General features: G+C 45.2%; 2 protein-coding genes across 3 annotated transcripts in view; one reads left to right on the forward strand and one right to left on the reverse strand.

Moving 5' to 3' along the window:
- The window catches only part of MPND (MPN domain containing), a 33,436-nt gene extending 28,899 nt beyond the window's left edge, over positions 1-4,537 (forward strand). The window contains exons 12-13 of the mRNA XM_087703348.1: positions 712-804; positions 3,846-4,537. Of these exons, the coding sequence (XP_087559474.1) occupies positions 712-804; positions 3,846-3,932 (180 nt within the window). The 3' untranslated portion in view covers positions 3,933-4,537. The remainder of the gene's footprint in view (positions 1-711; positions 805-3,845) is intronic.
- Positions 4,538-7,767: 3,230 nt separating this feature from the next.
- Positions 7,768-22,958, reverse strand: part of SH3GL1 (SH3 domain containing GRB2 like 1, endophilin A2) — a 76,452-nt gene continuing 61,261 nt past the window's right edge. The window contains exons 4-10 of one of the 2 annotated variants that reach the window (XM_087703349.1): positions 22,502-22,645; positions 18,364-18,497; positions 17,307-17,465; positions 15,794-15,897; positions 13,815-13,942; positions 12,012-12,065; positions 7,769-9,255 (exon numbers count right to left, since the gene is read on the reverse strand). In XM_087703349.1, the coding sequence (XP_087559475.1) occupies positions 9,056-9,255; positions 12,012-12,065; positions 13,815-13,942; positions 15,794-15,897; positions 17,307-17,465; positions 18,364-18,497; positions 22,502-22,645 (923 nt within the window). In that variant the 3' untranslated portion in view covers positions 7,769-9,055. Of the gene's footprint in view, positions 9,256-12,011; positions 12,066-13,814; positions 13,943-15,793; positions 15,898-17,306; positions 17,466-18,363; positions 18,498-22,501; positions 22,646-22,958 lie in introns of both variants that reach the window. The other variant, XM_087703350.1, reaches the window with a different exon arrangement.

The following is a 22,958-nucleotide window of genomic DNA, read 5'->3' on the forward strand; positions in this document are numbered from 1 at the left end:
GACATCAGTGTGTGACCTCACAAATGCGCTTCTGGAAGAATGGTCAAAAATCCCCAGAAACACACTCCTGAACCTTGTGGACAGCCTTCCCAGAAGAGTTGAAGCTGTTATAGCTGCAAAGGGTGGACCGACGTCATATTGAAGCCTACGGATTAGGAATGGGAGGTCACTTACAGTAAGTTCATAGGCGAGTAAAGGCAGGGGAGCGCATACTTTTTTGGCAATAGAGTGTATCTTTCAAGCTTGGCCCCTTTTAAAAGAGCTGTGGATTTCAACTCCCAGAATTCCCCAGTCAGCATAAGTTATGCCAGTTCTTGTACACAAGAACTGTTTCACACCCATTTTTGTAGCAATATCTAAATGAATCTATTTTACCCAATGGGTGTTTTTTGTTTGTTTGTTGGAAATTAGAAGTAAAGGTTGATTTCCAGAGAAAGAAAAGGGTCATAAATTGTGGTCACATGTCTGTTGGGCACAACAAATGCCCGTAAATGTGGACTGTTTGCCACATTTGCCCAAAATTCGATCCCATAACCGCAGGGATGGTGGTGTTGGCTGCCTGAACTCCAGAACCATGTCCTAAATTACAGCGGAGACGGAGGTCCATCGGAAGTCAGGACAGTCGTAAGTCGAGGACTGCCTGGAACTCGCCTAACAAGGGCAGGCCGTTGTGTCTTTCCTTCCATTCTTTGTTTTCTAACCCGTTTCCAGATGCTGCTGGTGGAATTTTACAAAGGGGCACCTGACATGGTGAAGTTCCAGGATGCATGGAGTCAGGAACAGACCTACCTGGATAAACTCAAGGTAAGGACTCCTCTGTGCCACCTGTGGCACATGTGCCATAGTTTTGCCATCAAGGACATAGAGTTACATACGGCTTCACAGTGCTTCACAGCCCTCTCTGAGCGGTTTACAGAGCCACTGCGCCACCAGAGTTAGAGACAGAGAGAGACAAAGAGGTGATATAGGTAGATAGATAGTTGATAGATGGATGATATAGATCAGTGGTTCCCAAACTTGGCAACTTTAAGACTTGTGGGCGGGCGGGCGGGCGGGCGGGCGGGCAGGCAGGCAGGCAGGCAGGCAGATGATAGCAATACTTTTAGCAATATCACTTAGACATATATCGCTTCTCAGTGCTTTCCAGCCCTCTCTGAGTGGTTTACAGAGCCACTGCGCCACCAGAGTTAGAGACAGAGAGAGACAAAGAGGTGATAGATAGATAGATAGATAGATAGATAGATAGATAGATAGATAGATAGATAGATAGATAGATAGATAGATAGACAGACAGATATAGATAGATAGAGATGATAGCAATACTGTTAGCAATAGCACTTAGACTTATATACTGCTTCTCAGTGCTTTCCAGCCCTCTCTAAGCGGTTTACAGAGTCAACAATCTGGGTCCTCATTTTACCGACCTATGAAGGATGGAAGGCTGAGTCATCCTTGAGCCGGTCAGAATCGAACTGCTGGCAATGGGTAGAGTCAGCCTGCAATACTGCATTCTAACCACTGCACCACCAGAGTTAGAGACAGAGAGAGACAAAGAGGTGATATATATATATATATAGATAGATAGATAGATAGATAGATAGATAGATAGATAGATAGATAGATAGATAGATGATAGATAGATAGATAGATAGATGATAGATAGATAGATAGATAGATAGATAGATAGATAGATGATAGATGATAGATAGATAGATAGATAGATAGATAGATAGATAGATAGATAGATAGATAGATAGATAGATAGATAGATAGATAGATACATAGATAGATACATAGATAGATGATATAGATCAGTGGTTCCCAAACTTGGCAACTTTAAGACTTGTGGACCAGCTGGAGAATTCTGGGAGTTGAAGTCCACAAGTCTTAAAGTTGCCAAGTTTGGGAACCACTGATATAGATATTTAGATATAGATAGGTAGATAGGTACATACAGACAGATAGACAGACAGACAGACAGATAGATGATAGATAGATAGATAGATAGATAGATAGATAGATAGATAGATAGATAGATAGATAGATAGATAATAGCAATACTTTTAGCAATAGCACTTAGACTTATATATCGCTTCTCAGCGCTTTCCAGCCCTCTCTAAGCAGTTTACAGAGTCAACAATCTGGGTCCTCATTTTACCCACCTCAGAAGGATGGAAGACTGAATCAACCTTGAGCCTGGTGAGATTTGAACTGCCAAACTGAAGGCAGCTGGCAGTCAGCAGAAGTAGCCTACAGTACTGCCCTGAGTAACCATTGAGCCATCATGGTTCAATGTCCATAATAGGCACTTTGGCTGCAGTGCAGTCCCAAAACGTCTGATGGAGCACCATCACCATTGACAAAATCTCCATCGGTCAATTGCAAAAGGCAGCTTTGCTTGGAACAGCTGACATCCTGGGACGTGATCAAAGCCGCTTTTGGCAACTGACTCAACTTTATGACGGTTTGTGGTATCCTGGGGGTCAGGTGATCCCCTTTTGCGAACCTTCTGACAAGCAAAGTCGACGGGATAGGTCCAGGTTTACTTCTCAACCATGTGACCATCTTAACGAACTGCGGTGATTCACTTAAACAGGGGTGGGAAGAAAGGTTGTGAAATAGGGGCGTGGCTGGCTGGAGAATGCTGGGAGTTGAAGTCCACCCATCTTCCCAGCTGCCAAAATTGAGAATCACCTTCTTAAATCGAAGAAGAGCAATGAAGAGGTTTAAGGGTCTAAAGGATAAAACATAAGAACAGTTGCTGGGATTGGATAGGTCTAGTTTAATGAAAGGAAGGACTAGGGGGAGACACGATAGCAGTCTTCTAATATTTGAGGGGCTGCCACAAAGAACAGAAGTCAAACTATTCTCCAAAGCACCTGAAGGCAGGGCAAGAAGCAATGGGTGGAAACTAATCGAGGAGAGAAGCAACCTGGAAGAATAATTTCCTGACAGAACAATTAATCAGTGGAACAACTTGCCTCCAGAAATTGTCAATGTTCCAACATGGGGAGTTTTTAAGAAGAGATTGGACAACCACTTGTCTGAAATGGTGTAGGATTTCCAGCCTGAGCAGGGGGCTGGACTAGGAGACCTCCAAGGTCCCTTCCAACTCTGCTATTCTGTTCAATTCCATTCCATTCCATTCTCCTCCTTATATATTTTCTATTCTTTCTGTTTCTATTCTATTCTCCTTATTCCCTATTCTTTCTATTTTCTATTCTATTCTCTAATTTCTATTCTATTCTCCTCCTTATTACATATTATATTTTCTATATTTTCCATTTTCTATTTCCATTCTGTTCTCCTTATTCCCTATTCTATTCTCTATTCTATTTCCTATTCTATTCTTTCTATTTCTATTCTCCTCATTCCATATATTTTCTATTCTTTCTATTTCTATTCTATTCTCCTTATTCCCTATTCTATTTTCTATTCTTTCTATTTTCTATTCTATTCTCCTTATTCCCTATTCTATTTTCTATTCTTTCTATTTTCTATTCTCTAATTTCTATTCTATTCTCCTCCTTATTCCATATTATATTTTCTATTTTTTCCATTTTCTATTTCTATTCTATTCTCCTTATTCCCTATTCTATTCTCTATTCTATTTCCTATTCTATTCTATTCTTTCTATTTCCATTCTCCTCATTCCATATATTTTCTATTCTTTCTATTTCATATTCTATTCTATTCTCTAATTTCCTATTTCTATTCTATTCTCTAATCTATTTCTATTCTAATTCTAATCCTCCTCCTTATCCCCCATTCTCTTCTCTATTATTTCTATTCTATTTTCTATTTCTATTTCTAAATAAAACTCTAACCTCCTATCTTTTCTTCAGGGCTCCTTGGCGTCTAGGACACCCAAGGATCAAGGTTTCGGAAATATCCTGGAACAAGTCTACGCTGCCCTCCAACACAGCAGCTGACGAAGCAGCTCTTCGAAGGGTCCCCGGGACTCAGGCCGAGGTCACAAACCTGCATTCGAGGCAGGATTTGAATCCAGAAGCGCAAGCCCCAACATGCATCGGGGAAGGAAACAGGACGGGGTCGAAGTGGATCCTTTTTAATGGTTTTGAACTCAGCCGTTTCTGGCTCAGCCGTTTGGCTGGGAAAGCGACATAAAAGTATCCCCGGATGTGTTAGGAAGTAGATCAGTGCGCCCGTTTTACAGATAGGCAAGTCGAGAGCTTCAATAATGTAATTTGGGAGGGATCGTTCAGAGATTTAGTTTGCCAATAGCACCATTAAGAACTTGTTTTCTACAATGTAAACAGAGATATAGCTCCCCTTACCAGCTTTGACTGGAAATGTTGGGTTGGCCAGGAAAATATACCGGTTATGTGATGTATTTTGAGCAAATGGGCAGAGTTACCCTGTAGCAAAACGGATGGCTGATCAATTTAATAAATAAAAATAATAATAATCTGAAATAGGACAGACTGGGGAAGCAAGGGAGGCGGCTACCAAAATCCTCTTAGAATGGGACAGGGAAGAAAATTAAAATAGGTTCGGAATCCCATTCTTAAAAGAGAATATATATATATATATAGGTACCCAAGTTTGTCATCCGGCTTGACTGAAGCTGGGTTGGAGAATTCTTTTCTTTTTCCCCCCTTTTCTCTTTTTAAGCTTTTTCTCCCAAAAGTGAGGTTGCGGAAGGAAGCCCTTTGTAGACCCAGAAACACTGAACTCTTAAAAAGATGGGAGAACTTCGGTGTTGGCCAAGATTGGGAAGATGTTTAAAGTTTAATAACATTTGTATGCTGCCCAATCCCATAGGGGTTTACAAATGGTCAACCCGCCGAAGAGAACCAGGCCTTAAAAAGGCCTTCACTCAGGTGTAAACCATGATGATGTCCTGAAATATAAAACGTCAAGTTGATCGGCCAACAGAACATTTGCATCTCAGGGTTGAACTGTGGGGGTCCTTGGTGCTCTCCGAGCTTGGTTGCCGTCTTGCAGGCGTTTCACGACCCAGCTAGGTAACATCATCAGTGCTAGAAGGGAGTGAGATTTGAGGAGGAGGACTGAGCTTGGCTGCTTTTTTTTGCAGACCTTTCAATACCCAACTAGGTAACATCATCAGGGCCAGAGGTGGTATGCTGCTGGTTCGCACCAGTTTGGGCTAACAAGGTAGTGGCGGCAGGGCGAGGCTCCGCCCACCCACCCAGATGTCATCCAGGCACGTCTGCGCATGCGCAGAAGGGGCGGGGTGCGCATTCCTGCTACTGAACTGGTAGTGAAGGAGAATGCCATTACTGATCAGGGCTAGAAGAGAGAGGGGCTTTGTGGAGTGGAGAAAGAAGAGGATTATTTTGCTCTCTGTGCTTAGTTTTCTTCTTGAAGACATTTCATTACCCTACTAGGTAACATCCATGCCAGAAGGGAATGTGGGCTTTGCTGTCTGTTTACCTACTAATGCTGCCAAGTCGAAGAAGCAAACAATTAACGACAGCCTGCTCAAGCAGCTACAGAACAAACAATACCAGCACAAGCCACTGGTATATAAACAAATCCCTCTCTCCCTTCTAGCACTGATGATGTTACCTAGTTGGGTAATGAAACGCCTGCAAGAAAACCACCAAGCTCAGAGAGTATCAAAGGACCTCACGGTCCTCCTCTTTGCAAACTCCACTCCCTTCGACCACTGATCATGTTACCTAGGAAGGACCTCACCGTCCTCCTCCCGCTCTGCAAACTCCGCTCCCTTCTAGCACTGATGACGTTACCTAGTTCGGTATTGAAACGTCTTGAAGCTCAGAGGCCACCAAGGACCCCACAACGGATAAGTTATTGGTGAATGCAATTGATGGGGAGGGGGTTTCCTCTCCCAGGAGATTCGCTAGGGCGAAAGGACTAGAGAGAGGCTATGTAGGCCTCCAATTAAATCAGAACGCTTTCGCTGTCAACCATTTAATACTTTTTGTTTTTATTTTCAAGGATACAAGTTTTATTTTTCTTTAATTCCAGAACAAAAATAAATGCATAAACAAGAAGAGGGTTTGTTTGTACATTTGTTTGATTCCCCACCTCCCCGCCATCCCTCAATAAAATTGTCCAGACTAAGAAAATACAAAGGACAGTTTTGACTCCATCTGAAGGAAGAGATGCCAGCACGCAGCCATGACGTTCAGCAGATTATTTACAAAATGCTTTTTTTATTTTTTTCCCCCCCTTGGTCCTGATAAGGGAGTGGAAGATGGGCAGAGAGATACAGAAGGCAGAGAATAATGTGAATTTACGAAACTGGTTAAACAAAGGAGGGGGGGGAAATAAAACAGTATGAGGAGGCAGTTGTACGAAGATTATACCGAGCGAAGACGGGAGGGGATAAAAAAATATAGAAGCCATTTTTAGAAAACAGTTAAACAAGACCAGGGGTCTCCAAAGGTGGCCATTTTAAGACTCGTGGACTTCGACTCCCAGAATCCCTCAGGCAGCCATGTTTGTTGGAAGGAATCCAAGATGGCTTCCTTAGCTTGGGCCAAGGAGGTGGACTACAAACATTCCTCTCTATGATTTGCATCCTGTAGGACGGGTCTCCAACCTTGGCAACTTTAAGGCTTGTGGACTTCAACTCCCAGAATTCCGCTGGCTATGGAATTCTGGGAGTTGAAGTCCACGAGTCTTAAAAGTTGCCAAGGTTGGAGACGCCTGCTGTAGGATGAATTATGGGACCAGGCACCCCACAAGTCTCTGGTCCCGTGACTGGAAGATGGATCTTCGTACCCCAGAGCTTAGATGCTGGTGCCACTTATGGACCATGCTCTCCATGTTGGCTGGGGAATTCTGGGAGTTGAAGTCTTTCTGGGAGTTGAAGGCCACTAGTCTTAAAAGTGTCCAAATTTGGAGACCCCTGAACAAGACCATTAGCCCTGCTGGACACATTCTTGAGTATGGAAGAGAGGCTAATTTTAAAACAAAATAAACCCATTTATACGCTCAGGACTGTACGCAGCTACATAACTGGTCAAAGGGTAGAGAAGGTGAAAGAAATATAGCTGGAATCGATCATGTGGGAAAGCCGGGAAGAATTAATCCCAAGTACTGATTTGATTGCTTTGTCTGCAACCCTCCCCAACTCACCCACCCCGCCTCCCATTAACTCCTCTTTTCCAAAGTTGGTGCTACCACTGGCCCATCCTTAGCAAGCTGCCAGGGCTCTGGGTTCAAATCTCCTTAAAGCCCTTTTAGGGAAAAGAGGCGGGGGAGCTTAATTGTTGAATCGGTACGTTAGAAATTCAAATACAAGACTTATCCCCCACTTCCCAAAAGATGTCTGTCCCTCACAGCTGCAAACCCACCCACCCACCCTCTCCCCAAAATGGTGGGCTAGATGAAAAGGAACAGAGGATGACTCCCGCTTCCCCAAATAAGTGCCTTAGAAAAAATTGCGGGGAGCCGTTGGGTTGTGGGTGGGTGGTAGCACAGGTTTAGCAATCCACCCTATTTCTCTCCCCCACCCACCCACAACGCACACACACACACCTAGTAAACTATGTGGAATTTAGCCCAGCTGCCTGCAGCGAGAAAGCACAAAGACCACGTTTAAATTGCCAGGAAAAGTGAAAAAAATGTTGGAATATTTTTCCCCCTCCTCCAGATATCCGGCAGGATGTAGATCCCAGGGAGAAAGGAATCCTTTCCCAGGTCAATCCTGAATTTTTAAGGCAGTGTTTTTCAAGCTTGGACCCTTTAAGGAGGGGTGGACTTCAACTCCCAGAATTCCCCAGCCAGCAAAGCTGGCTGGGGAATTCTGGGAATTGAAGTCCACCCCCTCCTTAAAGCGGCCACTGTTGAGAAATACTAATTCAAGGCCCCCAGTCAGCCCCAGCTTTCTCTTCAAGCCATGGATGCAGGCCAGTTTTGCCGTGGGACTCCGTTACCCACAAGTCCCCAGTTTCTTTGGCAGAAGCCGGGACACGGCTCTAAAAGTGCTTCCTGGTTTTTATTTTGTTGTTTTTTGTCTGTAGTGTAGGCGGATTCGTCGGGAGTTAACCTGAGCAGCTCGAAAGGCAGGAAGCCGAGAATGGATGCACCCACTGAGGATCTAATGCGGTGCCTTCAAGATGACGAAGGATTGGTGGAGAGGTTTGAAGGACACCAAGATGGCTTCCTCTACTTGGGCCCAGGAGGCGGGGGCTGCAAATTTTGCATCTTGTGGGACGAATTATGGATACAGGCATCCCATAAGTCTCTGGTCCCGTGGTCGGAAGGTGGAATCTTCCCACCCCAGGTTGGTGTTCCACAGAAGGGGTGGTCCAGGTTGGGCCACCAAGATTCGAAACACTGAAAACTTTGGGACCACGTCCCTCTAATCCCTCACGACTTAAGCCTTTGGGTATTGAACGACAATTCCCGGAACTGGATTGGTGATGCTGGCTAGGGGTTTCTGGGAATGGTGGCCAGACCTATCTGGAAAGGCCGTTCAGCGGAACGGAAGCTCAGCGGAAGCTCAAGGAGAACGTGGGCAAGGAGAAGGGCCCTGATGGTGGAAGAGCCCATCTGTGACAAGGCAGACGGTGCATTTTCATAACAAAGGTGATTGCTACTCCACGCAATGCCTGGAGCTAGCACAAACACGCACACACACACAGACAGAGAACACACAATCCCCACAGACCTCTATTCTCTAAACAAGCCACCATCTTCCTTGATGGTCCTGGAGATGGTCCAAAAGGAGGACGTAGCTGAACCAACATGGAGAAGAGAGCTCCTTATACCCAACGGAAGCAGTTTACCGCCACTTTGTGCTTCTCAGACCCTAAACCCCACCACATTCCCCCCCCCCCCCAAAGGGGTCTAGCCGCCCGGCTTGACTACAGCCTCCGGGACCGGCCCTTGGCACCTTTTCCAACAAGCTTCCCACCCAACCCCAAAGGGGGAAAATTAGTGTCAGATAGACCCCCCCCTGCCCCTCTCATCCCTGGAATGTAAGGAAGGAACATCTCCATCCCCAGCTGTTGCCTTGGCCAGCCGGGAAGGGAGGAAGAGGAAGAGGAGGAGGAAGGAGGACGGAAGAGCCACGGAGAGAAGGCCGGCAGCCGTTTCACTGAGGTAGCGGGACGAGGACTTCCACGTAGTTGAGAGGGAAGAAGCCGGATTGGCCGTGGATCATGCCCTCGTACCAGTTCTCGTCGATTTGGTTGGTCAGCGTGATGATGTCGCCTTCTTTGAAGCCCAGCTCGCCGTCGTTCTCCGGCTCGAAGTCGTACAGCGCCTTGCAGCAGGGCTGGTCCAGGTGGGGGGCTGGAGGGGGTTGTGGGGGGGAGAAGAGGAAAGGCGTTAGCCCAGAGGTACCCTTCCTTCAATCCACCAGCCTCAATTGATATCCCCCATCAGAGGGATGACCCCCATTTGCTGTCAAAGCGCATGGAAGGCTGGGACTTGTAGTTCAAGAGGGAAATAAGACTTGTAGTTCAATGAATGAACTACATACAAGTGTGCCCTTGACTGGCTCACAAGAGTGGGGGGAAAGACATGGGGCTTTTGGCTTTCGAAGTGTATGGAATGATGGGAAGTTTAGTTCCATGGAGAAATAAGACGTGTAATTCGATAAATGAACTACAAGGGGGGAAGACATGGGGCCTTGGGCTTTTGAAGGACATGGAATGCTGGAACTTGTAGTTCAATATGGAAATAGACTTGTAGTGCAATGAGTGAATTACAAGGGTGCCCTTGATTGGCTCACAAGGGGGAGAGACATGGGGCCTTTGGCTTTCTAAGTGTATGGAATGCTGGGAATTGTAGTTCCAAAATTGAGAATAGCTCCATTCAACCGACCTGGACTGGCTCAGAAGAGTGGAAGCCTTTAGCTGTCAAAGCGCATGGAATGCTGGGACTTGGAGTTCAATATGGAAATAGACTTGTAGTTCAATGGATGAATGCCCTTGGCTGACTCACAAATATGGCCTTTGGTCTTCAAAGTGCATGGAATGCTGGGGATTGTAGTACGAAAAATGAGAATAGCCCCATTCAACTGCCCTTCCTTGATTGGCTCACAAGGGTGGAAACCTGTCAAAGCACATGGAATGCTGGGAGTTGGAGTTCAATGAATGGGAGGAGTGCCATTGCCTGGCAAGGGTGGAAGACACATGGCCTTTGAATCCCCAAGCGCAAGGCATGCTGGGGCTTGTAGTTCAACGAACTGGAGGAGCTCCACTCAACTGGAGATAGGTGGCATTTGACTGTCAAACATGGAAGGCTGGAACTTGTAGTCCAACAAACGGGAATATTACTATTCAACTACCATCGACTGGCTCAAAAGGGTGGAAGACACATGGCCTCTGGCTCTCAAAAATCAAGGCATGCTGGGACTTGTAGTCCAACGAATAGGAACAGCACCACTCAACCAATCTTGACTTGCTCTTAAGGGTGGAAAAATGGCTGTCAAAGTGCACGGAATGCTGGGACTTGTAGTCCAACAAACGAGCATAGTACTACTCAACCATGCTTGCTGGGCTCAAAAAGGTAGAAGACACCATGGCCTCTGGCTCTCAGTCAAGGCATGCTGGGACTTGTAGTCCAACGAATGGAAATAATGCCAGTCAACTTCCCTTGACTGGCTCACCAGGGTGGAGACATGGGGCCTTTTGTCTGTCAACGTGCATAGAATGCTGGGACTTGTAGTCCAACAAATGGAAGCAGCACCATTCAACTCCTCCCTTTGTGGTTGAAAGCCACATGGGCTAGATTCTAGAACAAGAGTCTCTAAACTTGGCAACTTGTGGACTTCCTCTCCCAGAATTCAACTCCCGTGACTGGTTGAGGAATTCTGGGAGTTGAAGTCCACAAGTCTTAAAGTTGCGGCAGTTTGAAGACCCGATCGAGATCAGTGCTGGCCAATACGTCATAAGTCATACAGCACCTTCTGCAGTATCTGGGACAGATAGGTAATGTTAAGAAATATGAAATATAATTGAATGTATGAATGAACGAATAAATAAATAAATGGGTGATTTAAGAAGTAGGAAATATAATTGAATGAATGTATGAATAAATAAATAAATGATGAGCGATTTAAGAAATTTGAAACATACTTGAATGAATAATATGAATAAATGATGGGTTATGAATAAATCATTCTTAAATGATTTAAGAAATTTGAAACATACTTGAATGAATAATATGAATAAATAAATGACAGGTGATCTAAGGCAGTAGTCTCCAACCTTGGCAACTTTAAGACCTGTGGACTTTGCTGGCTGAGGAACTCTGGGAGTTGAAGTCCACAGGTCTTAAAGTTGCCAAGGTTGGAGACCACTGATCTAAGGAATTTGAAACATACTTGAATGAATAATATGAATAAATAAATGACAGGTGATCTAAGGAATTTGAAACATACTTGAATGAATGTATGAATGAATAAATGAATAAGTAAATGGGTGATTTAAGAAATATGAAATGTAATTGAATAAATGAATAAATGAATAAATGAATAAATAAATAAATAAATGATGGGTGATTTAAGAAATTTGAAACATACTCAAATTCATGTGTGAATAAATAAATAAATAAATGATGGGCGATTTAAGAAATATGAAATGTAATTGAATGAATGGACGAATGAAAAATGCCCAACTCGATTCCGCGGGCAGGCTCCGCCCCTGAACTAAAGAGGAACAATTTCCCAGCTCCCCATAATCCAGGCCACCTTAAAATGCTCCCAGTCATGAATCATTTGCAGGGAAATAAACCAAGTTCAGAGGAGAACTTAATTGTTTCCACCCTGTGCTACGGGCTCTCTCTTGGAACTGCCTCTGTTGCGGCCATGAGGACTAGAAACCCGAGTCCTTTGAGCATCGGCTGAGATCCATGGACGCACACAGGAAGCCCCAGCTTCGGTTTCGTGCAGCAGGGGACGGGACGAAGGGGGAAAGCGAGAGTGGAGGGGTGGGTGGGTCTCGTGCATTCATGCAGGAAGGGGGGGGGGGGGAGAGAGGGGAGGGGACAAGAGGGGAAAGCAGAAAGTTTATTTGGGGGGAGAGGGGGGGGGAAGCACTCACAAAATATCCTGCTGGGGGTCCGAGATGGCTTTTCGGATCGGAAGGAAGAAGAAGCTGCTTGCAAAAAGGAAACAATCAAACATGGAATAATAATAAAATAAAATAAAAAATAAAAACCGACATGCTCGCGCACTCGCTCGCAAGCAGCCGTTCGGACACAAAAGATCTCTGCAGGCGACAACTCAAAACACATGAGGTAGTCCTCGACTTACAGCCATTTGTTTAGCGACCGTTCAGAGGGACAGCGGCCCCGAAAACAGCCACTTAGGACCATGTTTCACGCTTACGACCGTTGCGGCATTTCCCCCCATCACATGATCATAACTGGGACGCCGGGCAAGGGACTCATATTTATGACGATCCCGGGGTCACGCGATCCCCTTTTGTGTGACCTTCTAAGGAGCAAAGTCAAGGGGGAAGCTGGGTTCACTTAAACACTATGTTACTCGTTTAACGACTGCGGTGATCTGCTTAACGATGGTGGCAAGAAAGGTCGTAAAATGGGGGGAGGGAGTCGCTGAACAACTGTCTTGCTTAGCAATGGAGGTTTTGGGGGCTTGCGGTCGTAAGTCGAGGACTACCTGCCTTGGGGAGGAGAGGAGCGTTCCGCGGGGCGACATGGAGAAGCAGCAACAGCAGAGGAGCCCACGGGGGACGGGCGAGGCTAGGGAGCCTCTCGTTCTCCCACCCACCCACCCCCAAAACAGGAAGATTTCCAGTAACCGGGGAAATTTTGCAAGGATTGGGGATGTGGTCATAAGTCGAGGACTCCCTGTCACATTATTTTTTTCCTGCCTAAAAGAAAGGCAAAATGTTCCAGCTATGAAATGGGCTGCTGAAAGTGGAAAAAAATATATACATTTTGCTTGAGGGGGTTGAGATGGTGAGGTTCTTTGTCCCCCCCCCCTCCTCAAGTGATTGGGGTATAACTTAGAGGGGCAGCTGGAGACTATCTAGTCCTACCTCTTGCTCAAGACAAGGGACTTGAGGCAGACTTTCCTTATCTCTGTAAGAAAAGGCCTCCTAGCCAGGAGGTTTTACTTATTTAATGTCTTTAAGTTGTAATCCAAGTAAATGAATATATCTAATGCTCCATTGCACAACAACCCTGCGAGGTAGATTGGGCTGAGAGAGAATGGTTGGCTCAAAGTCACCCAGTCGGCTCTCATGCTTAAGGCAGGACTAGAATTCACCCTCTCCTGGGGATTGGCCAGCAATCGCCCAGCCAGCTTTCATCTCTAAGACAGAGCTAGAACTCCCTGTCCCCTGGTGGAGGAGGCAGGGCCACCCAGCTGGCTTTCATGCCTACGGGGGGACTAAAACTCACCGTCTCATGGTGATTGGCCCAAAATCACCAATTGACTTTTATGCCTAAATTGGCTGAGGCGGAACTAGAATTCCCAATCTCCTGTTGATTGGTCCAAAGCCACCCAACCAGTTATTACGCCTAAGGCGGGACTAGAACTCACCGTCTCCTGGTCATTGGCCCAAAGTCACCCAGCTGGCTTTCCTGCCTAAGGCGGGACTAGAACTCACCATCACCTGGTTTCTAATCCTGTGCCTTCCCCACTAGACCAATCTAGCTCAAATGCTCCTGTGGTTGAAACTGAACATCAACATGCAGCCTTCTTAAGATCCTGGATCTCTTGAAGGAGCAGCCCAGGCTTTTAAGAACAGCATTCAACATGGATTCCCGCTAAACTCAGAAGGCAATTCACCAAATTGGGGGCGACGACGAAGCTATTTTAAAATTTATTTTAGTCACTGCAGCAAGCTTTCGGTCAGTGTCCGACTGGCCCTTACCGGAGACTTTGGGCGCCTGGTTGCAAGAAAATCCGCCGTTGGACTGATCCACAGTCTCTCCAAAATCGTAGGTTTCCCTGGGCTTCGGTTTATATTCTCGCTTGGGGCGTGATGAAGTGTCTCGCACTCTAGAAACCGGGAGAAAAAGACCACAATAGACCGCCAGTCCAAATATTTTTGAACGTGGGATTCGTTTTACAAATGGTTAAACAATAAAGGTAGAAATTTAAAGCTGCAAGAATACTGTTGAGGCCCACCAGTGGCCAGCAAAGCTGGCAGCAGATTCGGACAGCTAGGAGGTTGGGGAGGAACCTGGGCCAGTCCTGGAGTCTGGGGAAGGCTCTGATGAGGGCTCTGCGTTGGAGGCAGAGTGGGGGCCACGGCCCTCTGACAGTTATCAGTTTCTTTCGGAGTCAGACATCAGTGAGGCAGAAGAACAGCTGGAGCCTGTTCCCAGTGTGCACAGTTGCTAGACAAAGGGAAGAGCTAAGGAAGAAGGGTTGACTTGGGAGTAAGGCCACAGGTGGACGATGAATGGCCCCTCCCAGAGGAAACAAAAAAGGAGCAAAAGGGGAGTGGAGTTTGCAGGAGAGACAATTAGTTCCCTTAATTAGTTCTTGACTCTCCAAGATTCCTTGCCAAGTTCTGCAGATCTCGGCCTGGCAGCTCTCCAAGCCAGATAAGGTCTGTGACCGAAAATCCTGGATATGAAGGAGCAGAATTCACAGTCAATTAGTAAAAGGGATTTTTGTCAGGACAAGGAGTTGGTTTCATGCTCTTGGGAAGCCTCAGCCAGAACAAATATTACCATATAGAAGTAAGTATTGTTGTTATTATTATTATTGATATTATTTATAAGTAAATTGAGCCAGACAATACACTGTATTGTATGCTCAAGAAAATATATAATAAATAAAATTTTAAAAAATGACAAGTTACATTAGCATTTCCTTGTTAATAAATAAAAGCAAATTCAAGATGTATTTCGATTAATAAAATGATGGCAATTTTTCAATGGTGAAAAATAAAGACACTCTTGATTTGAAAAAAAAAAAAGACCCCAAAACTCAGAATGTCAGAAACTCAGGGCAAGGATCAATCCTCCCGTTCATGCGCGGTGGAGCTGAGCTGGGGCAAAGTGTGTCAGAGGTTCGCCATCACGGCCACAAGAAGTCCTCAACTTACAACAGTGACTGAAGTTACAAAGGCACTGAAAAAAATGACTTACGACTGCTTTTCACACTTACGACCACTGCAGCATCCCTGCGGCTACGTGATCAGGATACAGACACTTGGCAACTGACTCAAATTTATGACGGTTGAAATCCCGGGGACATGCGATCCCCTTTTGCGACCTTCTGACCGGCAAAGTTAATGGGGAAGCTGGATTCACTTAACAACTGTGTGACTCATTTAACAACAGCATCGATTCCCTTAACCACAAGAAATGGCAAGAAAGGTCGTAAAATGGGAGCAAAACTCACTTAACAGACATCTCAGTGACGGGAATGTTGGCCTCCATTGTGGTCATAGGTCAAGGAATACCTGTATCAGATGGCGATTGCCAGGATACTGGTAGTCCTTGACGTATAACCATTCTGTCCTCGCACATACGACTGACAGATACTCCCTACAGTCATGTGATCAAAATTTAAGTGCAACCAGCGTGTATTTCCAACAGTTGGGATCAAGTGATCCCCATTTTTGTGACCTTCCCAGCTGGCTTCCAGTCAGTAAAGCCAATGGGGGAAGCCAGATTCGTTTAACGACCTCACCAACTAGTTTACAACTGCATTGGCTTGCCGAACGACAGTGGTTAAAAAAGGGCCATGAAAACCGAGTGCCTCTGCGTCATTTAACAACCGCTCTGCTTAGCAACGGAAATTTTGGTCACTTCCCACGGTCGCTAAGCAAACGGTCATAAGTCAAGGAGCTATCTTTGAGAGAGCCCAGCCCCCCAACCCTCACCCCCAGCTGACCTGCGTTTCAGCTTTTCTGCCAACTCATCCAGAATCTGCACAGCTTGCTTGTGGTAGTCGAGTTGGGCATCCACCAGAGCAGAAAGCTGACTCACTTGTTCGATCTGCAGCAAACACAAAGGACAATTCTGTTAGGAATATAATCTAACGGTTGGGCTGGCAATATATAAATCATATAGCAATGCTGTATCTGTTTCTTTAAATCATACTGTAAAATGTGATTGGTTGCTGTTTCCTCAATCGGCCATAAGAGGGAGCCAGAATGACTGTTAGCTCTCTGTTTGTTAGATGCTGGGCTGATCTGATCTGAGTGTTTTTGGAGGCTGGCTGTTAGAAAGTGTCGTGCGCTATTGTAAGTTTTGCAACTGCTAGCAAACTTTGAGTACCAGGCTGTTTATATGATACTGGACTATGTTATTTGGATTATCCCTTAACTGAAAGACGTTGATGACTGACTGACTTATCCGTGTATGACTTGGACTGTTTGATGGCCTCTGATACCTCTATTTCCACGAAAGTAAAAGCCTATTTCAACTGCAGTGTCTCTGTATGCTGGTTTGCGTGTTCTCCAACACAACTCTCACAACGCTTCTCTGAACGCACTCGCTCTCCCAACGGGGAGCTTACCTAACAAATTCCAAATCACAGTTTGTTGAACTAGCCACAATGATCTTTCATTGCTGTTTGCTGCACCACCCTTAATCCTTTCCAAACGGTACAGGGCCATTTGGTTTTCATAGATACCAGGAATATCATAATTAAGAGCTTTTTTTCCCTTGTTTAGGTCTGACTTTAGAGTAAAGGTTCCCCTTGCACAAATGTGCTAGTCGTTCCCAACTCTAGGGGGCAGTGTTCATCTCCGTTTCAAAGCCGAAGAGCCAGCGCTGTCCGGAGACGTCTCCGTGGTCATGTGGCCGGCAAGACTCAACGCCGAAGGCGCACAGAATGCTGTTCCCTTCCCACCAAAGGTAGTTCCTATTTTTCCACTTGCATTTTTACGTGCTTTCGAACTGCTAGGTTGGCAGAAGCCGGGACAAGTAACAGGAGCTCACTCCGTTACGCGGGCTCTAGGGATTCGAACCGCCAACCTTTGTGGCGGGGGGCCCCTCTGTGGCCTGTTTTTGGTCCCAGGAGGCTTCAGTGAGGCCTACTAGGCCCAAAACGGGGCATGGGGATTGTGGCAGGGTCCCCTCTGTGGCCTGTTTTTGGTCCCAGGAGGCTTCAGGGAGGCCTACTAGGCCCAAATCAGGGTTCAGGTATATGTATCACATGTGTGTGTGCGTTGTGGGGGGGGTGTCACCCAGGCATGCACGGGGTAGCAGGGGGGGGGGGGTTGGTTGTCCGCGCATAAGCAGGGGTGTGTGGCATGGGTGGAGTGTCACAGGCCCATTGCATTATGGGTGTTTTCAGCACGCGAAGACCAAAAGGTTGGCCATCACTGGTAAAGGATTTCAACCTGGGATAACCTACGCCTCTAATTCTTTTTGCTCTTGGTTGCAAGGCATATACTTACGTCGGTCTCGAGAAGATTGTGCATACTCGTCTCGGCCACTTCCTTGGACTCTTCAAACTTCTCCAAAGCTTGTCGCAATTCTTCGTCGGGAATTTTCCCTTGGCGTTTCTTTTTGTAGTCAAAATCCAAACGTCGCCCTTCTAACTTTTTCAGGTGGTGCTTTTTTTTGGGAGGAGGAAGGAGAAAAAGAGGAGTAAATAGTAACCAAAAAAAAAAAAAAAGTAGAGATGGGGTACGCTCGGCTTTTCCAAGTTAAACTATTTTTGAATGCAAATTCATCCAAATAAACGGTTGGTTACATTGGAGAATATTCTCCTGCACTGAGCTGGATTGGTTGTGCAACGAAATGACTCTGCAAATGGGATCATTTTGTTCAATTAATTACATCTGCATAATATTATGTAAGACATAATTTGCAGAATATGATATAAATACAGGGAGTCCAGGACTTACAACCACAAATGAGCCAAAATTTTTGTTGCTAAGCTGAATGAGACATTTGCTAAGTGAATTTTGCCCCATTTTACGCCCTTTCTTGCCATGGTTGTTAAGTGAATTTCCGCAGTTGTTTGTCAGATGGGGCAAAACCCGCTTAACAACTGTCTCGCTTAGCCACAGGAATGTTGGGTTCCATTTGGGTCATAAGGCAAGGAATATCTGTAGTTTCCACCTTATTTATTGATATTTAGGTGCTGATGTGACAATATCAAGATGAGAATGTAATATAAAATTAAAATCAATTAGATTTCAAGCTTCTGACTAATCAATTCAGGAGATAGAGGAACGACATCCAACAAGGGATCCTTTAAACCAAAGCCAGATTTTAAGGCCTTCCTGTAGATCAACCATAGCCGTTTTAAGACGGGTGGACTTCAACTCCCAGAATACCCCAGCCAGCAATGCTGGCTGGGGTATTCTGGGAGTTGAAGTCCACCCGTCTTAAAAGGGCAATGGTTGTGCCATCATGGTGGGATCCACAAGATCTCTTGTTCCCTTCAAGGACACAATCCCATCCAACGCTCTCTCTCCTTCCAAAATATCCCCTTCAGGAGATTACCTGGATCTCTTTCAAGTCCTTGTCGCACAAATTCTGAAGGGGATCAATGAAGTTCTGCTTGACCTCGATGTCCAGAGAATCCTTCACTTCGGCCAGGCGCTTCATAGATTCGCCGGCGTCCAGCAGGGCGTCCCCTTTATCCGCCGAGAGAAAAGAGCAGATCCGTTGGGAATTGGGAAGCAGATGGAAGAGAAAGGGGATCGACTGATCCTTATGAGCAAGGTTCACGCCTCAGAGATTTCTGACCCGGCCTATACAATCTATGAGGAGCATTGCTGAGAAGCCGATAATCAGGGATCGGGAAAGAATTAATCCTAGTTCTCTCTGGTCAGAAGGATCAGGAAGGATCTATCAGAGTGATCTAAGGAGCTAAGGAGAACATGGTCAGAAGAAGCAGGAAGGATCTATCAGAGTGATCTAAGGGGCTGAGGAGAACATGGTCAGAAGGATCAGGAAGGATCTATTGGAGTGATCTAAGGGGCTGAGGAGAACATGGTCAGAAGGATCAGGAAGGATCTATCAGAGTGATCTAAGGGGCTGAGGAGAACATGGTCAGAAGGATCAGGAAGGATCTATTGGAGTGATCTAAGGGGCTGAGGAGAATATGGTCAAAAGGATCAGGAAGAATCTATCGGAGTGATCTAAGGGGCTGAGGAGAACATGGTCAGAAGGATCAGGAAGGATCTATCAGAGTGATCTAAGGGGCTGAGGAGAACATGGTCAGAACGATCAGGAGGGATCTATCGGAGTGATCTAAGGGTCTGAGGAGAACATGGTCAGAAGGATCAGGAAGGATCTATGACAATCCTAAACACTCAGAGAGCCATTTGGAACCGTTTCCCACAGAAAACACTGGGGGCCACAAAACCCTTCCCGTGCCTGACTATTTCCTGAGTGGCCACAAAACTAGCCTATATAGTTGAATTAAATGTTCTGCTTTCTTCTGAAACTTTCCTTTTTCTTGGATTTATCCAGGGGTGGCCTACCACGGTCGAAAAACTCAATAAATTGCATGCTGGCAGGTGTCACCCATTGGCAGTTGTGACGCATATTTTGAGCAACAGGGAGCCACAGCAGAGGGATGAAAGAGCCACATGTGGCTCCAGAGTGGTGGGTTGCTGACCTCTGATCTATGAGAAGGTCTAAAGAAGAGATCCTGTTAGAAACACTGGATTAGATGATCTCAGAAGTCCTTTGCAATCCTTACATTCTACGATTCTTGGATTTTGACCCCCCCTCCCCACATATTACTTTGCCTAGATGGGAAGTGAGGCTGTGATTGAGAAGAGAAAAAGAATGGGCCTACTGTATTTTTCGGAGTATAAGACGCACCAAGATTTTGAAGAGGCAATTTTTTAAAAAAAAAAGGTTTTTCCACTCTGCAGACTTCTCAAAAATGGCCCGTTTTTTGCAAACACGGGCCCATTTTTTGTAAAAAAAAAAAAGGGGGGGGAACACATGCATAGCCTTTAGGAGGCTTGTAGAGTGCTCCTGGGGGCTGGGGGAGGGGCAAAAACGAGCAAAAAATGGCCTCTCTGGCCTCTCTCATTTTTGCCCTCCCAAGCCCCAAGAAGCACTCTAGAAGCCTCCTAAAGGCTATGCATGCCCTTTTTTGCAAAGGGGGCAGGGTTTCGGGAGGCCAAAAAAATGCTGTATAAGACGCACCCCGATTTTCACCCTCTTTTTTGAGGGAAAAAGGTGCGTCTTATACTCTGAAAAATATGGTATATATAATAATCTCTCTTCTCCTTTTTCTGCGCAATGGATGACTCTAGTTTTATTTTCTCCCTGTTCCTCGGCTGATCATTATAAACAAATTAAAAATCATGATTTAAAACAGACCCAGACAATCCCACAAAAGCCTCTTTCTGCAACTCCTGAAGCCCTCCAAAGTGGCTGAGAAATTGTAAATTTTTAACCACTTGAGGAATCATCATACCCACCGCAGCTCAATTGCAAATTTAATGTAAATTTCATTCCATAATTTAAATTCAATCCAATGTCATTTTCGTTTGTCCCCTAGCCCCTTTATCCTGGGCCTATATTTCTGGAATATCGCCCTTAGCACATCGTTCCAAAATTCGATACGCTTCTGAATGTCCACCACATCTGGAGGACATCAGCTGGCACCAACAAGCCCCATGGAAGCCAGCAATACAGGCTGGAATGTCTCACTATTTTGCAGAAGGTATCCAAGTGTTACAGGCCAGGATTCACAGGGTGTATCTTAAACTGAAACCAGGAGTCAGTTCAAGTACAGTTGGAAAGCATTTCTCAAGCAAGGAAGAAAGGAGAGAGGGAGGGAGGGAGGGAGGAAGGGAGAAAGGAAAGGAAGGAGGGAGAGAGTGAAATGTAGAGGAAGGAAGAAGAAAAAGAGGGGAATAAAGGGAGGAGAGAGAAGGAAGGAAGAGAGGGAGTAAGGAAAAGAGTGAAGATGATAAAGGAAGGAGAAAAGGAACAAAGGGAGAGAGAGAAGGGAGGAAGCAGGGAGGAAGAGTGTGAAAAACAGAGGAAGGAAGGAAGTAGAAAAAGAAGTGAATAAAGGGAGGAGAGAGGAGGAAAGAAGGAAGGGAGTAAGGAAAAGAGTGAAGATGAGAAAGGAAGGAAGGGGGAAAGGAACAAAGGGAGGAGAGAGAGAAGGGAGGAAGCAGGGAGGAAGAGAGTGAAAAATAGAGAAGGAAGAAGAAAAAGGGAATAAAAGGAGGAGAGAGAAGGAATGAATGGAGTACGGAAAAAAGTAACGATGAGAAAGGAAGGATGGAAGGAAGGAAAGAGAAAAGGAAGGAACAAAAGAAGGAGAGAGAGAAGGGGGAAAGCATGGAGGAAGAGAGTGAAGATAAAGGAAAGAAGGAGGAAGGAACAAAGGGAGGTGAGAAGGGAGGAAGGGAAAAGGGAGCAAAGAAGGAAGAGAGTGGAAAAGGGCACTAAGTCAACATTGGGTTCCTTTTAACATATTGTATTATGTGGCCATAGCAACAGTGGGGGTTTGGGTATTTTGGGGGGTATTTATATAGTGTGTATTGGAGGTGATGAACCTTTGAGAGCTGTCTGCAATGAAATTTCACTTTAACGTATGCCTATTAGTGTACATTCAAAGTGACGATAAAGTCATCCTATCTATTCATTCTACCTATTCATCCTTTTTATCTTTCTATCTTTATCCACCCATCCATCTCTAATCAATCTATCTATATCTATCTGTCTGTCTGTCTGTCTGTCTATCTATCTATGCATGTATCCATCCAATTTCTCTTTCTCTCAATCCAATCTTTCTCTAATCAAACTATATCTATCTATCTATCTATCTATCTATCTATCTATCTATCTATCTATCTATCTATCCATCCATCCATCCATCCATCCATCCATCCAATTTCTCTATCTCTATTCAATCTCTCTAATCAAACTATATCTATCATCTATCTATCTATCTATCTATCTATCTATCTATCTATCTATCTATCTATCCATCCATCCATCCATCCATCAATCCATCCATCCATCCAATTTCTCTCTCCCTCTCCATCCAATCTCTCTCTAATCAATCAAACTATATCTATCTATCTATCTATCTATCTATCTATCTATCTATCTATCTATCTATCTATCTATCTACCTATCTATCCATCTATCAATCCATCCATCCAATTTCTCTCTCCCTCTCCATCCAATCTCTCTCTAATCAATCAAACTATATCTATCTATCTATCTATCTATCTATCTATCTATCCATCCATCCATCCATCCATCCATCCAATTTCTCTCTCCCTCTCCATCCAATCTCTCTCTAATCAATCAAACTATATCTATCTATCTATCTATCTATCTATCTATCTATCTATCTATCTATCTATCTATCTATCTATCTCTATCTATCCATCCATCCATCCATCCATCCATCCATCCATCCATCCATCCAATTTCCCTCTCTCTCCATCCAATCTCTCTCTAATCAATCAAACTATATCTATCTATCTATCTCCGTCAGTCCAACTCTTTCTCTCTCTCTCTCTCTCTCATCCAATCTCTCTCTAATCAATCAATCTCTATCTGTGTCTGTCTGTCTTTTTTTTTAACCTGGAGATGTAGGATGTAACTTTCCGCCATCTATTCCATTTGCGGAGAGACAGATGCTCACCAAAGTTGGAATCGTCGCCCAGCTCCTTGCCGTATCGCATCATGGACTCGCCCAGGAGGCCTTCGGACTGTGGGTACCCTGGGTTCTTCACTTGCCCTCGGATCTTGGAAACCGTGTTTAGCATGGTCAGTTTCGCCCGGGATGCTGGCACAAGAGAAAGAAGGAAACAGCCACGGTTCAGTTCCCATTTTGCAGCCTTGCCCCCCCCCCAAAATACAATATTTGGAGCTCAGGGTTGACATGAGGAGTCTGAGTTTGGCGGTTTTCTTGCAGACGTTTCAGTACCATGCTAGGTAACATCATCAGTGGAAGAAGGGAGTGGGTCTTGAAGAGCAGAGGGGGAGGAAGCAGAAAAGGGGAGGAGAAGGACGAGAAGAAAGTAGTGGTGGTGGAGGAGGACTGTGGGGTCCCTCTCTGAGTTTGGTGGTTATCTTGCAGATGTTTCATGACCCAACTA

The sequence above is a fragment of the Thamnophis sirtalis genome, unplaced genomic scaffold (genome assembly GCF_051295495.1).
Source record: "Thamnophis sirtalis isolate CommonGarterSnake01/CBP01778 unplaced genomic scaffold, rThaSir2_p1.2 scaffold_1, whole genome shotgun sequence".
Classification (NCBI taxonomy): Eukaryota; Metazoa; Chordata; class Lepidosauria; order Squamata; family Natricidae; genus Thamnophis; species Thamnophis sirtalis.